This window comes from Ceratotherium simum, chromosome 11 (assembly GCF_057802395.1).
Source record: "Ceratotherium simum simum isolate JZ-2026a chromosome 11, ASM5780239v1, whole genome shotgun sequence".
Lineage (NCBI taxonomy): Eukaryota > Metazoa > Chordata > Mammalia > Perissodactyla > Rhinocerotidae > Ceratotherium > Ceratotherium simum.
In genome coordinates, this window is record NC_141910.1 from 63,778,068 (window position 1) to 63,790,144 (window position 12,077).

The 12,077-nt window shown below is 38.0% G+C and overlaps 1 protein-coding gene across 2 annotated transcripts in view; it reads left to right on the forward strand.

Moving 5' to 3' along the window:
- The window catches only part of NBAS (NBAS subunit of NRZ tethering complex), a 331,461-nt gene that overhangs the window by 281,074 nt on the left and 38,310 nt on the right, over positions 1-12,077 (forward strand). For both annotated transcript variants that reach the window (XM_087437126.1, XM_087437127.1), the window contains one exon: positions 8,831-9,026. In XM_087437126.1, the coding sequence (XP_087293252.1) occupies positions 8,831-9,026 (196 nt within the window). The remainder of the gene's footprint in view (positions 1-8,830; positions 9,027-12,077) is intronic.

Consider the following 12,077-nt stretch of genomic DNA (forward strand, 5'->3'; position numbering starts at 1 on the left):
CTGGCAGAGTCACATAGGGGAGTCCCTCTCTCTTTTCCAGATAGTTCCCATGGAGTGACATGTGGATTCAGGCCCTTTTAAAGTAACCCTCTCAGGTCACTCATCACTTGGCCTGACATGACTGCCTAACCTCTAGGAGGCCTCTGTGCTCCTCACCCCGCCTTGGTGACATAACAAGCCTCCCTCAGTCCCAGCCCTGTGACTTCAACATCCATTGCCCTCCATGGATGTCTTTGACACACACGCACATGCACACACACACTCTCACTCTCTCAGGTTAGGCATACACCATCCCATAACATTCCTGGCAGGGAGACTGCATAGGAAGGTAAGAATTTGGTTGTGTGTGTTAATGGCTACCACCAAGTGTTTGGTTTTGTGCTTAATTTTTAGGCAGTTTGTGCCGTTATCAGCATGTCCTTCCTCCTTTGCCTTTTTCTGTTGGTACAGAAAGTGTTTGCTTTGTAACTGCAGCTCCTCCCTCACCCAGAAAGGCCCTTTTCTCTCTTCTTTTACCTGTGCTAAGTGTAAATCATGTAAAACAGTACCACCCAGACAGGCCACCAGTGGAGCCTTCAGTGGCCTGCACAGACAACCTTCCTTTTCACTTTAACCACAGTCTTGCCTCCAGACCTCAGGGTTAAGTGTTCTAGGGATTTGAAATAGTGTCAAAAACCTTTATAACATCTACAATTAAAGATGAGATTAAGGTAATTAATTATTCAGAGGATCGTGCATATTAAATTTATTTTATGAATGTGTGTGCTTTCTCCCGTTATTTAAGTATGCCTATAAGATCATATTTTGAGAGTATAATCTGTATGTCTAGTTTGTGTTAAGAATTAGTTCATTAGTTTGCTTAAGAAAAATAAGTATTTTTTAAAATTCAATAACTAAAATAATAATATTCTAAAATAATATATCCATTAAACCTAGAATTAAGAAAATATTATCTCATATTTAAAAAACAAACTAATGAACACCTATTACTCTACAGCAAGACCTTTGAAAGGGCTGTTCAGCAACTCACTCAATCCTCAGAACAACCCTATCATACAGATACTATTACAGATTAGGAAATGAAGCTCAAATGAAGCTTGCCTCACCCAGGTAAGGATGTGCTATGAATTCCTCTCACCATATTTCAGCTCCTTCTGAGGTTACAGAGCCAGCAATGGACAGTAAGGTAGGGCTTCTCAAACATCATTGTGTATAGGAATTGCCTGGGGATCTTATTAAAATAGAGATTTTACTTGAGTAGGTCTGGGTGGGGCCTAAAATTCTGCGTTTCTAACCAGCTCCCAGCTGCTAGCTAGGGCGTGGGCTGACCTTTGAGTGGCAAGGTCTTAAGGCGTCACTTCCCGAAGCTTTCTCACCTCTTCTCTCTGCCTTCGCCTTGTTTTCCTTTCTACTCCCTGTCTTCATTTACCTTTAAAAAATTTTCCTAGCAGGCATGACCCACAAGCATGAACCGGTAGATTAGTGATTCTCAAAAGGATGTGCAGAATTAAATCCACTCAGAAAACAGGTAATTAATGAGGAATTCCTCTGTGCACTATTCAAAAAGGAAAAAAGATTTCCTTCAAAACTATTGAGCATTTTAGGAGTTTTTGTTTATTTAAATAGCTGCTTAATCACAGTTCCAGCTTCAGCTGTCTTAAAGCTTCAAGTATATCGAACAGTGTTAGATCATTGAGACTTCGTTGAACTCTTTGGTATTACTTCGGGATTTCACATTATTTTTAAAGCACAGAAAAGACAAAAAAGAAAAAGGAAGGAAGGAAGCCCACTAGAGCACACTGAATCTGATTTCTTCTTACTCTTCATGCTCTGTAAGGCAAAGTAAATCATCAGATATTCTTTAAGCACCCACGGTGTATGGGTGTTATCTTCTGTAGTGCTGAGCCTTGCTGAAAGCCGTGGTCACCAGCCAGGATGGCAGATCCACTCTACCACTGCGGTGTTTCTTGGGACCACCTCAGGCCATGTTTGTTACTTCACAGCTGCCATGTCTGCCTCGTTACAGTGAGATGTGTCCATGCTTTTATTGAGAAATGGACCTCAGAAAGATACTCTGGATTGGCATACATTTGAGAGCAGCCGTAAAGTGGTTCCTAGTTTTTATCAAGTTAAGATTTGAGATTGGAATTGTGTGTACACCAAAATTATTGCCTTTCTAGGAATTTTTTAAAAATATAACTTGATTATGATAATTATTTGGAAAAAATCACACTTTTTCTACTACTGCAGTACCATTAACACATTATGCATTCATTTATTTGCAGTTCTCTCTACTGCTTGCCAGTTGCCCCAGTTGTTTCATAGGAGCTGATAAGTAGAAGACATTATCCTGGGAAATAGCTGCTCTACCCAGCTCCATATGTAGTGAGGAAAGTGTGTGCAGTGTGGGTCAGTTCGTTAACTGAGGCAAGGGGCCTATGGAGACTATGAGTATTTGTGTCTCTCACTGTTAGCTTACTTACATTTACTTGCTTGCCCCTCATTTCCCTCTTCCTCCCTCCCTCTCCCCCTCCTTTCCTTCTTCATCTAGCTAGCATCTTACAGATGGAGCTTGCAAACTCATTTCCTACTGAGACCAGGCAGGTAATGGGAATGAGCAAGGTGGACTGGGCTTAAGAAGGTAGGACGCAGTGGATGCTGAAGGGAACTCGAGAGCTCTTGCAGGCCTTGTTGAAAGGAGGCAGCTGCAATGTGTCCAGGAGCTAGAAAATTCTGGTTGTGTGTAAAATATTTTAAATTTTGAAACATTGGCATATAGGTGCAAGCCAACTCAAAAATTTTGCTGCCAGTTTGTAACTTCTATTTAGAAGATTGGACAAAGTGACCTTATGTTCCCTTTAGGCATTCAAATTTTCTATGACATTTATATTTATAAGAAATTGCAAAGGTCTGTGTTTTTCTTGTTTGAATGCAGTCTTTCCTTCCCCCATTCTCAAGAATGGTAATTTTATTTTGTGTGGTGCACCATGATTTATAAATTACTTTACATATTTACTCTCTTTTTTTTTTTTAATTAATTAATTTATTTTTTGCGAGGAAGATCAGCCCTGAGCTAACATCCATGCCCATCCTCCTCTCTTTGCTGAGGAAGACTGGCCCTGAGCTAACATCTATTGCCAATCCTCCTCCTTTTTTTCCCTTTTTCTCTCCAAAGCCCCGGTAGACAGTTGTATGTCATAGTTGCACATCCTTCTAGTTGCTGTATGTGGGATGCGGCCTCAGCATGGCCGGACAAGCGGTGCGTCAGTGTGTGCTCAGGATCCAAACCTGGGCCACCAGTGGCGGAGCGCGCGCACTTAACCGCTAAGCTACGGGGCCGGCCCACATATTTACTCTCTTTTAATGTACCTTAAACCATTTATATTTAAGGTTGGGTTATCTATGTATGTACTTGTCATGTAGAATCTCAAAACTCTTTTACCAAGGATTACCTAATTTTATTCTCAATCTTTTTGCTTTGATTCAATAATTGCCTTTGTTTGGTTGACACTTCCCTTCCATTCTTTTGTATTTTGTGAATGTCCTCTCATGCTCCATTACATAATAGAACATCGCATTCTCAAATTAATCATTTAATGAACATATTTTTGTTGTCTGTTGTGCTGCTGTTCTTTTCTGTTAATAGAGCTACTTATATATTTCAGATGACTCCTTATCTTTTGAGCCAAAACCAGTTGTGTGAATGTGTGCGTGTTTCTTTTAGTAGTTAATTTTCTAAGTATTATACTAAATTACCCTGTGCAGTATAATAACCTCCTCCTAAGAAAATCCTCATTATAGGGAAAAAGGTCTAAGCAAATATCTATGTATTTGCGGTGAAACTACAAGAGAATTTTCCCTTTTATCTATTTTATAACTTTTTAAAATAATTTGTATAACTTTTATAGTAAGTAAATATGTTTTGAATTCAAGTTCTCCTTTTATTCCTAAGCTCACTAAATCTTCTCCTTGCCTTTGTAAAATACTATAAAAATGGAATCACTTTCCTTCTTCCCATTCTGGTTTTTTACATTGTAAAAGCCGTAATTGGTTGTTTTTCACCCACCTATTTATCTTGAAAAATTTTAAGCCCACAGAAAAGTTGCAAGGATAGAAAAAATAAGACCTATGTACGCTTCGCCTTGATTTACCAATTGTTAACATTTTATCACAATTCTTGTGGTCTATTTTCCTCTCTCTATCTCTGTGTATGTGTGTGTATGTATATTTGCTGAATCATGAGAGTGACTTCGAATTTTAAAAACTCAAATTGAAATCAAAATGTAAACTATTTTGCAGCTAAGAACTTTAGGAGATAGTGTCTAGTTGGTGTCTTCAACAGCAATTCCTAAGAGCTGCCTTTCATTTCTTGTAGTCTTATTGAGCACCGATAATCATATGGAGGGGCCGGCCCCGTGGCTTAGCGGTTAAGTGCGCGCGCTCCACTACTGGTGGCCGGGTTCAGATCTGGGCGCGCACCGCTGCACCACTTGTCAGGCCATGCTGAGGCCGCGTCCCACATACAGCAACTAGAATGATGTGCAACTAGGACATACAACTATCTACTGGGGCTTTGGGGAGAAAAAGGGAAAAAAAAATAATCACATGGATATAGAGTGAAGCTCATCTAAAACATGATGCTTCTAGAAGAACAGAGTGTTTCTGTTTTAGGAATTTCTCATAATTTTATTATGTATTTGGACTATCAACCAAGAGTTAGAGCAGATTCCTCCAAAATGTCACATTTCATCAACTGCACAGTAAGTTCTAATGTCAAAGGAATCTAACTCAATTTAATGCCTTGGAAAACATTATAATAATAATCTTTCTATATCACATCAGTATCTGAATAATTTGGATCTACTGCCACAGTGTCCTGGCATATGCCCCCATTTGGTTCAGTAGCATCGTGTAGTAATTGACAAGGCAGTAAGATAGTCCAAGTTCAAATGTGGACTCCACTACTACTGTGTGAGCTTGGACAAGTTATTAAACCCCTCTGTAGTTGTTTCCTCATCTACAAACTGGAAATAACAGAATACAAGAAAAAGATAGTTATGGTGAAGTGATATAATTCATGGCGCATAGTAAGCTTTCATAAGTTTTTATTATTATTAATATTGTTTTCATTCTTGTTCACCATTTTCAGGTCTTGGGTTATTGTTATAACTTCCAGTTGGTCTTCATGACTCCAGCTTCTTCCTGGGTTAGCTCATCGTACTCATCCCCCACCTGGGACTTGGGTGACAGGGTCAAAAAATCAGCTTCATATTTGAAGCTGGCTATGTGAAAATATGTGAAATTGGCTTAGACTCAAGGCCAAAAATGTGCCTTAAACTCTTTTCCTCCTGAATTATACTTAATTCGACCACTGCTCACCAAACAGGCCTCAGCCTGCCCCAGCCTGCACATTTTGGTAATCGCTCACATGATTATGATGTTTCACTGCTCAGAAACCCTCCATCATTCCCATTCCATACAAATAAGACCAAATGTCCTCAATATTAATGATTGCTGTTAATTGAAGTGCTTAGTTGTACGCCAGTAATGTATTATGTGCTTTAAGTGTATTCTTTTATTTTATGTATTTCTTTAATTCTCAACAACCCCATGAGTAAGGGCTTGTTACTCATCTCCAGTTTACAAATAAGGAAACTGAGGCTCAGAACGGTCATGTGACTTCTTGGTCAATGAAACACTGTCAAGAAGTGGGAAATCTGGGACCTGGATCTGGGTCTGACAACTGTAAATCCTGTGCTTTCAAAGCGTGAAGGTGCACCTCCTTTTCAGCCGTGTGTGCAAACTCTCGGCCATCCACGTGAGGAGACCTGTCCTACCTTAGTTCTTCCTCTAACTTACCAGCCACACGTCTGTGCTTTCGTCTCTCCCTGAGCACGCTATGTCCTTTGAAATCTTTGGCCTTTTTTTCTTCCTGTTCTCTTTGTCTGGATTATATTTTCCCACCTTTTATTTATATACATCCCATTTATCCTTTATGATCCTGCTCAGATGCCATGTCCTCTGTGAAGCCTTCTCTGATTCAACTCACTCTTCCTCCAAAATGATTGTTCAAATTTATATTATGTTAGCAATTTGGAGAATAGTCACTTTTAAAGTCTTTCTGTTCCATTGTGTTATTAGTTCTTTGAAGCAGAGACCATGTAATTTTTCATCTCTGTATCATCAAGCACAAACTAGTGCTTTGATGATGCTGATAATAATGATGATGATGATTATGATGGTGATGGTTACTATTTATTAAGTACTTCCTCTGTGCCACGTACCATGCTAGGTGCTTTATATACATTATCTTGGTTTCACAAACTCCAAGAGACACACTTTCAGGACCTTTGTCTACTTAACTATAAAATGGGAATGATGACATTCATGGTTTTATTTTTCCCGTCACCATACATATGTGCCGCTTTACCCCTTTCACCCACCCTGCACTCTGTTCCCCTCTGGTAACCACTAATCTATGCTCTTTATCCCTGTGTTTATCTTCCACGTATGAGTGAAATCATATGGTATTTGTCTTTCTCTCTCTGGCTTATTTTGCTTAACATAATACCCTCAAGGCCCATCCATGTTGTGGCAAATGGGATGATTTTGTCTTTTTTTATGGCTGAGTGTAGTATTCCATTGTGTGTATGTATATATATGTGTGTGTGTGTGTGTGTATATATATATATATATACACACACACACACACACACACCACATCTTCTTTATCCATCTATCAGTTGGTAGGGACTTGAGTTGCTTCCACATCTTGTCTATTGTGAATAATGCTGCAGTGAACATAGGGGTGTATAAATCTCTTTGTATTGTTGATTTCATGTTCTTTGGATAAATACCCAGTAGTGGGATAGCTGGATTGAATGGTATCTCTATTTTTAATTTTTTGAGAACTCTCCACACTGTTTTCCATAGTGGCTGCACCAGTTTGCATTCCTACCAGCAGTGTATGAGGGTTCCCTTTTATCTACGACATTCATGATTTTTGTCCAGAGTTGTTAGGAAAGGATGAGGCGAAGATTCACGGGTCCATCAGATTCCAAAAAAATGCTCTTTCTTCTATATAATATAGTCTATTTACTTTGCACATAGTATATGTCCAGGAAATATTTCTGGCATTCTACTTTTTTATACCCCAATTTTGCCATTTCTGATACTCATTAGAAAGGACACTGATAGGTAAAACTAACAAATGACTTTGTAAATTTAGGAAATGCTTCATCCAGTTGTCCACAACATTTTGTAATTTCTTTTTTTCCTAAGTATAAATAATGAATTCTGTTTTTTAATTCAAATTGCCATAAAATTGTATTGGTAGGTATATTATGGATTGCATACTAAGAGGTATACTCAGTGATATTGTAGAATTTTATTCTTCTCAGAAGTTTTAAAAAATTTCTTTGGTCTTGTTAAGGCGTGGAATTTGGTCTAGATGGTTTATTTCTGGAAACCTCATAAGGATCTGGTTACAACAAAACCTGTGTAATTCAGTGCTTTAGCTTGATCTCCAGGGCCTTTTGGGAGTGAGGCTTCTAAATGAGGAACTTAACAGTCACCGATGGTAATTCATTGACGACATCATCAAATAAGTTGTTTTCCTGAGATGGTCCATTTGAGATGACAAGAGAAGAGACTCTAATACTGGATAGAAGTTGTACACAATGTTCTGTTCTCTGAAACCTTTTAGACTTCACCTTTCTTTAATAACCAAGCATTTGTATTTTATCTTTGGGGTAGTACAAAATTTGATACTCTTAACTCCATGTTGAAAATCTATCGCAGAGAAAAGTGGTAGAAAGAACATGGGCTTTGGGGTCATATTACACTATTATAGATGTTTGTGAGCATATCTTATCACTTCTGTGAAGCCTATTTCCTCATCTATAAGATGGGATTTACACGCACAGCATGGTGACTGTAGTTAACAATACTGTAGAGCATATCTGAAAGTTACTAAGAAAGTAGATCTTAACAGTTCTCAAGAAAAAAAAAAATTTTTAACTATGGCGGGTGGTGGATGTTAACTAAACTTGTGTTAATCATTTTACAATATATACATATATCAAATAATTATGTTGTACGCCTTAAACTAATACAATGTTATATGTCAATTATATCTCAGTAAAAGTAGAAAATAATTTTTAAGTAAAATGGAGTTTATAATATCTACTTTGCATAGTTATTATCAACTAGTAATAGTTTATATAAAATTACTAGAGTGATGCCTGGCACTATTAGCATCATTAATAAAAATAAGCCAGACTACTTATTAAACTTGTGTAAGAAATAGAGTAGCTAAGAACATCTTGATAAATGATTATTTTTTATCTGCTTTATATAACTCATTTTACTATGATAGTGTTTTAAAATTACATTCATTTTACATAGTTTTAAAATACCTAATATTGGGCCGGCCCTGTGGCTTGGTGGTTAAGTGCGCGCACTGCGATGCTGGCGGCCCGGGTTCGGATCCCGGGTGCGTATCGAGGCACCACTTCTCTGTCCATCCTGAGGCCGAGTCCCACATACAGCAACTAGAAGGGTGTGCAGCTATGGCATACAACTATCTACTGGGGCTTTGGGGGCAAAAAATAAAATAAATAAAATCTTTAAAAAAAATAAAAATAAAAATAAAAAAAAATAAAATACCTAATATGGATTGCTATAAGCCATTTAAAACCTAAGTTTTTCCTCTCAATAGGAAAAAAATAAAGTGACCCATCAAACAAGTGTTTAGGTAATCACCACATCTGATTACTGGAAGAAGAAGAGACTTAGGAGTTTCTCCCTAACCCTTGGTTTTGGCCTGCAGGGAAGAGCTGGTTTCCTCTGAGGACCTAGTGGAGTGGCTGCGGCCTTTCTGTGCTGATGACGCCTTGCCCGTGAGGCCCCGCATTGATGTGCTGCAGATCTTGGAACAGTCATTTCACCTGAATGAGGAGGATGGCAAGCTCCTCGTGTTCTTTAGAACAGAAGCCATTCTCAAAGCCACTTGGCCCCAGAGACAGGTAAGGGAGCATCTCACTTGTTGAATATTTTCCCTGTTAACAATAATGAGAGGTCATTTCTTGATTACTTTAAACTACTTTCAAGTGAATAATCAGCTTGCTAATGGAAATGTTCCAATATGTTCATCAGTCCAGCTATTTAGTAGTTAAATATGTGCACCAGAGTTTGTTTTTGTTTTTCCATGTGTTTGAATATGCATATGCATAGTAGATGATGTCTCACTTACTTACCAAGTGTGTATCACTTCTCTCTTCATAGGATATAGTTAGGATTTTTCACAGTATCAGTTAATTATGGTGGCTCACCCTTCTCTGGAGAAATACAGATCTAAATGGAAATGCAGTGTGCAGTTTAGCTAATTCATTTCTTTCGTGCTCTGCCCAGGCACTCAAATACCCTCTCTTCTGTACCTAGGTAGACGTAACATAGCAGACACACAGGATCTTAGTTTCTCCATACCATCCATTTCCAGTCCATCTTCTCTCTGAAACCTTTCCTGATCATTTCAAACATAATTGAATGTTGAATCTTGAATTCCACACATTTGAGCTTTAATTATTTTATTATTATTATTATTAAAAGTTTTGTCTCCCCACTACCATGAAAACTTGGAAGCCCGGGAGGATGTACTTACCGTCTTTTGAATCCCTCTAAGTATGCTGTGCATATACTCAGAACTTAAATGCTTGTTGATTGAATCAATAGGAATGATAATTCCTAAATGAAAGAAATGTGGTGGCTGTTGAAGTTTGGCTTAAATTCTATATTGATGCCTCCTAAAGACATAGTATCTAAGAGTCAGTAACCTCAATCAAGTGCGTTAGCATGCAGAATAGAGCATCTAAAATAAAAGTTAGAAAATAAGACTTCCCAGATAATCTAATTTGCAAAAAGAGAATTTCCTGGCAGTCTGACTCCAACTCGATTTACCTTCTCATTTTAAAGTTTTGTTTTATAATTTGTATTTATATCCTTATTACACATTTAAATAACAATGAATTTCTTTTTTTAAAATGAAGCAAATAAGAATATCTTGAGACTCATCTCAGAGCATCTTCATAATTATTATCTTATATATTCTTATTTCCCTCTATAAGATAAATGGGTAAATATTATTATCTATTCTTCATGGTCAGAGAATTTGAGATTCAAAAAAGATAGACATATAGAGATTCTCTAATCTTGCCAAATTGCTGAAATGAATTGTATTAAAAGTTACTAATATCTGAATAATACTCCCTCTGAAGCACTATGACCTGACCAACATACTTAGTCTCAACGTTTTGCCTTAAATTACATCAAGAAACCACTAACAGCCTTTCTAAAGAGCAGTCTGTGAATACAAATGCAATAGGCTATAAAATACACTCCAGGTACCTGGCGTAGTAGATGTCAGAGGTTTGCTTGTTTTCAGCAAACATGCAGGCTCATGTGGCATTGCTGAGGTCAGCTCTAAATTAGGTCACGTCGTGGAACTTCAGATTCTGAAAAAGGGGAAAACATCCATCTTATCTGTCGTGTTGAAAGACTAGAATGTACACTTTGATATTTGGACCTAAATGCTTCAGATATAATATAAGTATAACCACTGTTTCTTCTTTTGAGCTTTTTTCAGTGTTAGAATTACTCAAAAAACAAGTTGGAACTTTTATGTGATTTCTGGATATTTCTGAGATTTTAATTTCTTTATAGCTGCACTTTTTCCAAAACCAGGATATAAGGCAGCTTAATCTTTGTTCAGATTCCTTTTCCATGCACTTTTCTAAACTGACTTGACTTTATTTCACTGAGTGCCAACTGTTTTCTCCCGTTTGCAAGGTCCACATGTAGCTCCTCATTCACCACTGTTTCCACTGGTGGTGCAGACTCTTCCAGGCACTCTAGAGACATCTCTCCCAGATGTGTCTTAACTCTTTTTTTTTTTTTTAAAGATTTTATTTATTTATTTTTTCCCCCAAAGCCCCAGTAGATAGTTGTCTGTCATAGCTGCACATCCTTCTAGTTGCTGTATGTGGGACACGGCCTCAGCATGGCCGGAGGAGCGGTGCGTTGGTGCGCACCCGGGATCCGAACCCAGGCTGCCGGCAGCGGAGCGCGCGCACTTAACCGCTAAGCCACGGGGCCGGCCCCAGTCTTAACTCTTAACTAGTAGAGGTCATATCATGTCCCCCTCACTCTTAATTTTCTCCCCCTTTTATTTTTCCCAGTATAAGAACAGTTTCCCTGTTCTTGGAAGTTAATGATCTGAGTTTCTTAAAGTATTTGGTATAGAAATAGGAAAACTACCCTAGTAGCTTAATTATGCTATTCATTTATAGTCTTCTCCAAAAATAAATTAAATCAGTGAGTGTCTCCTCTTCCTCCTTTAAAAGTTAAGTATTCTTTGTCAGCCTGGCATTGCTGATTCAAGTCTATTTTGAATGGCAAGCGAATGTGGTGGGGAACTCTGTCTTATAATTGTAAATAACTGCTTGCTACGTGGAAAATGAATGCAGACAAATTATGGCTTCAGAATGGAAACAGCAATAATTTCTGGAATGTTATAGAACTCTGCCCATAGTATAAATTTGAGATCATCTCCATTATTGTTTGTAAAAAGCTATGTTACCTTTCACTAGAGCAGTAGAAAGATCAGGGCGCCATTGGACAAATCATATGCAGCCGTCTCCACCCTTCCTCCACTGTTGTTTTATAATCTTGGAGAAGATTCTTAAACTGTGAGCCTTGGTTACTTGGCGTGTAAAGTGGAACCCTGAACTAGAGGAGATAAAGGATGGTTTGCTTGCCTCATCGGTCATTTCCTCCACACACATTAATTGATCTTCTTTATCTCCGTATCCTAAACACCTAGAAGACCCCAAAATGTTGATTGCATGAGCTCTCATTTTCATTTCTCCCTATCCCCTTCTCCATTCTCAAAGGAAATATTAAGGATAGAGACAGATTCTTATAGAGTAAAGATAAGAATAGATAATGATATTGCAATGTTCAATTACCAGAAAATGTGGGACTGCTACCATTGCTGTGTCTGGTAATCCTCTTAGGCAGAC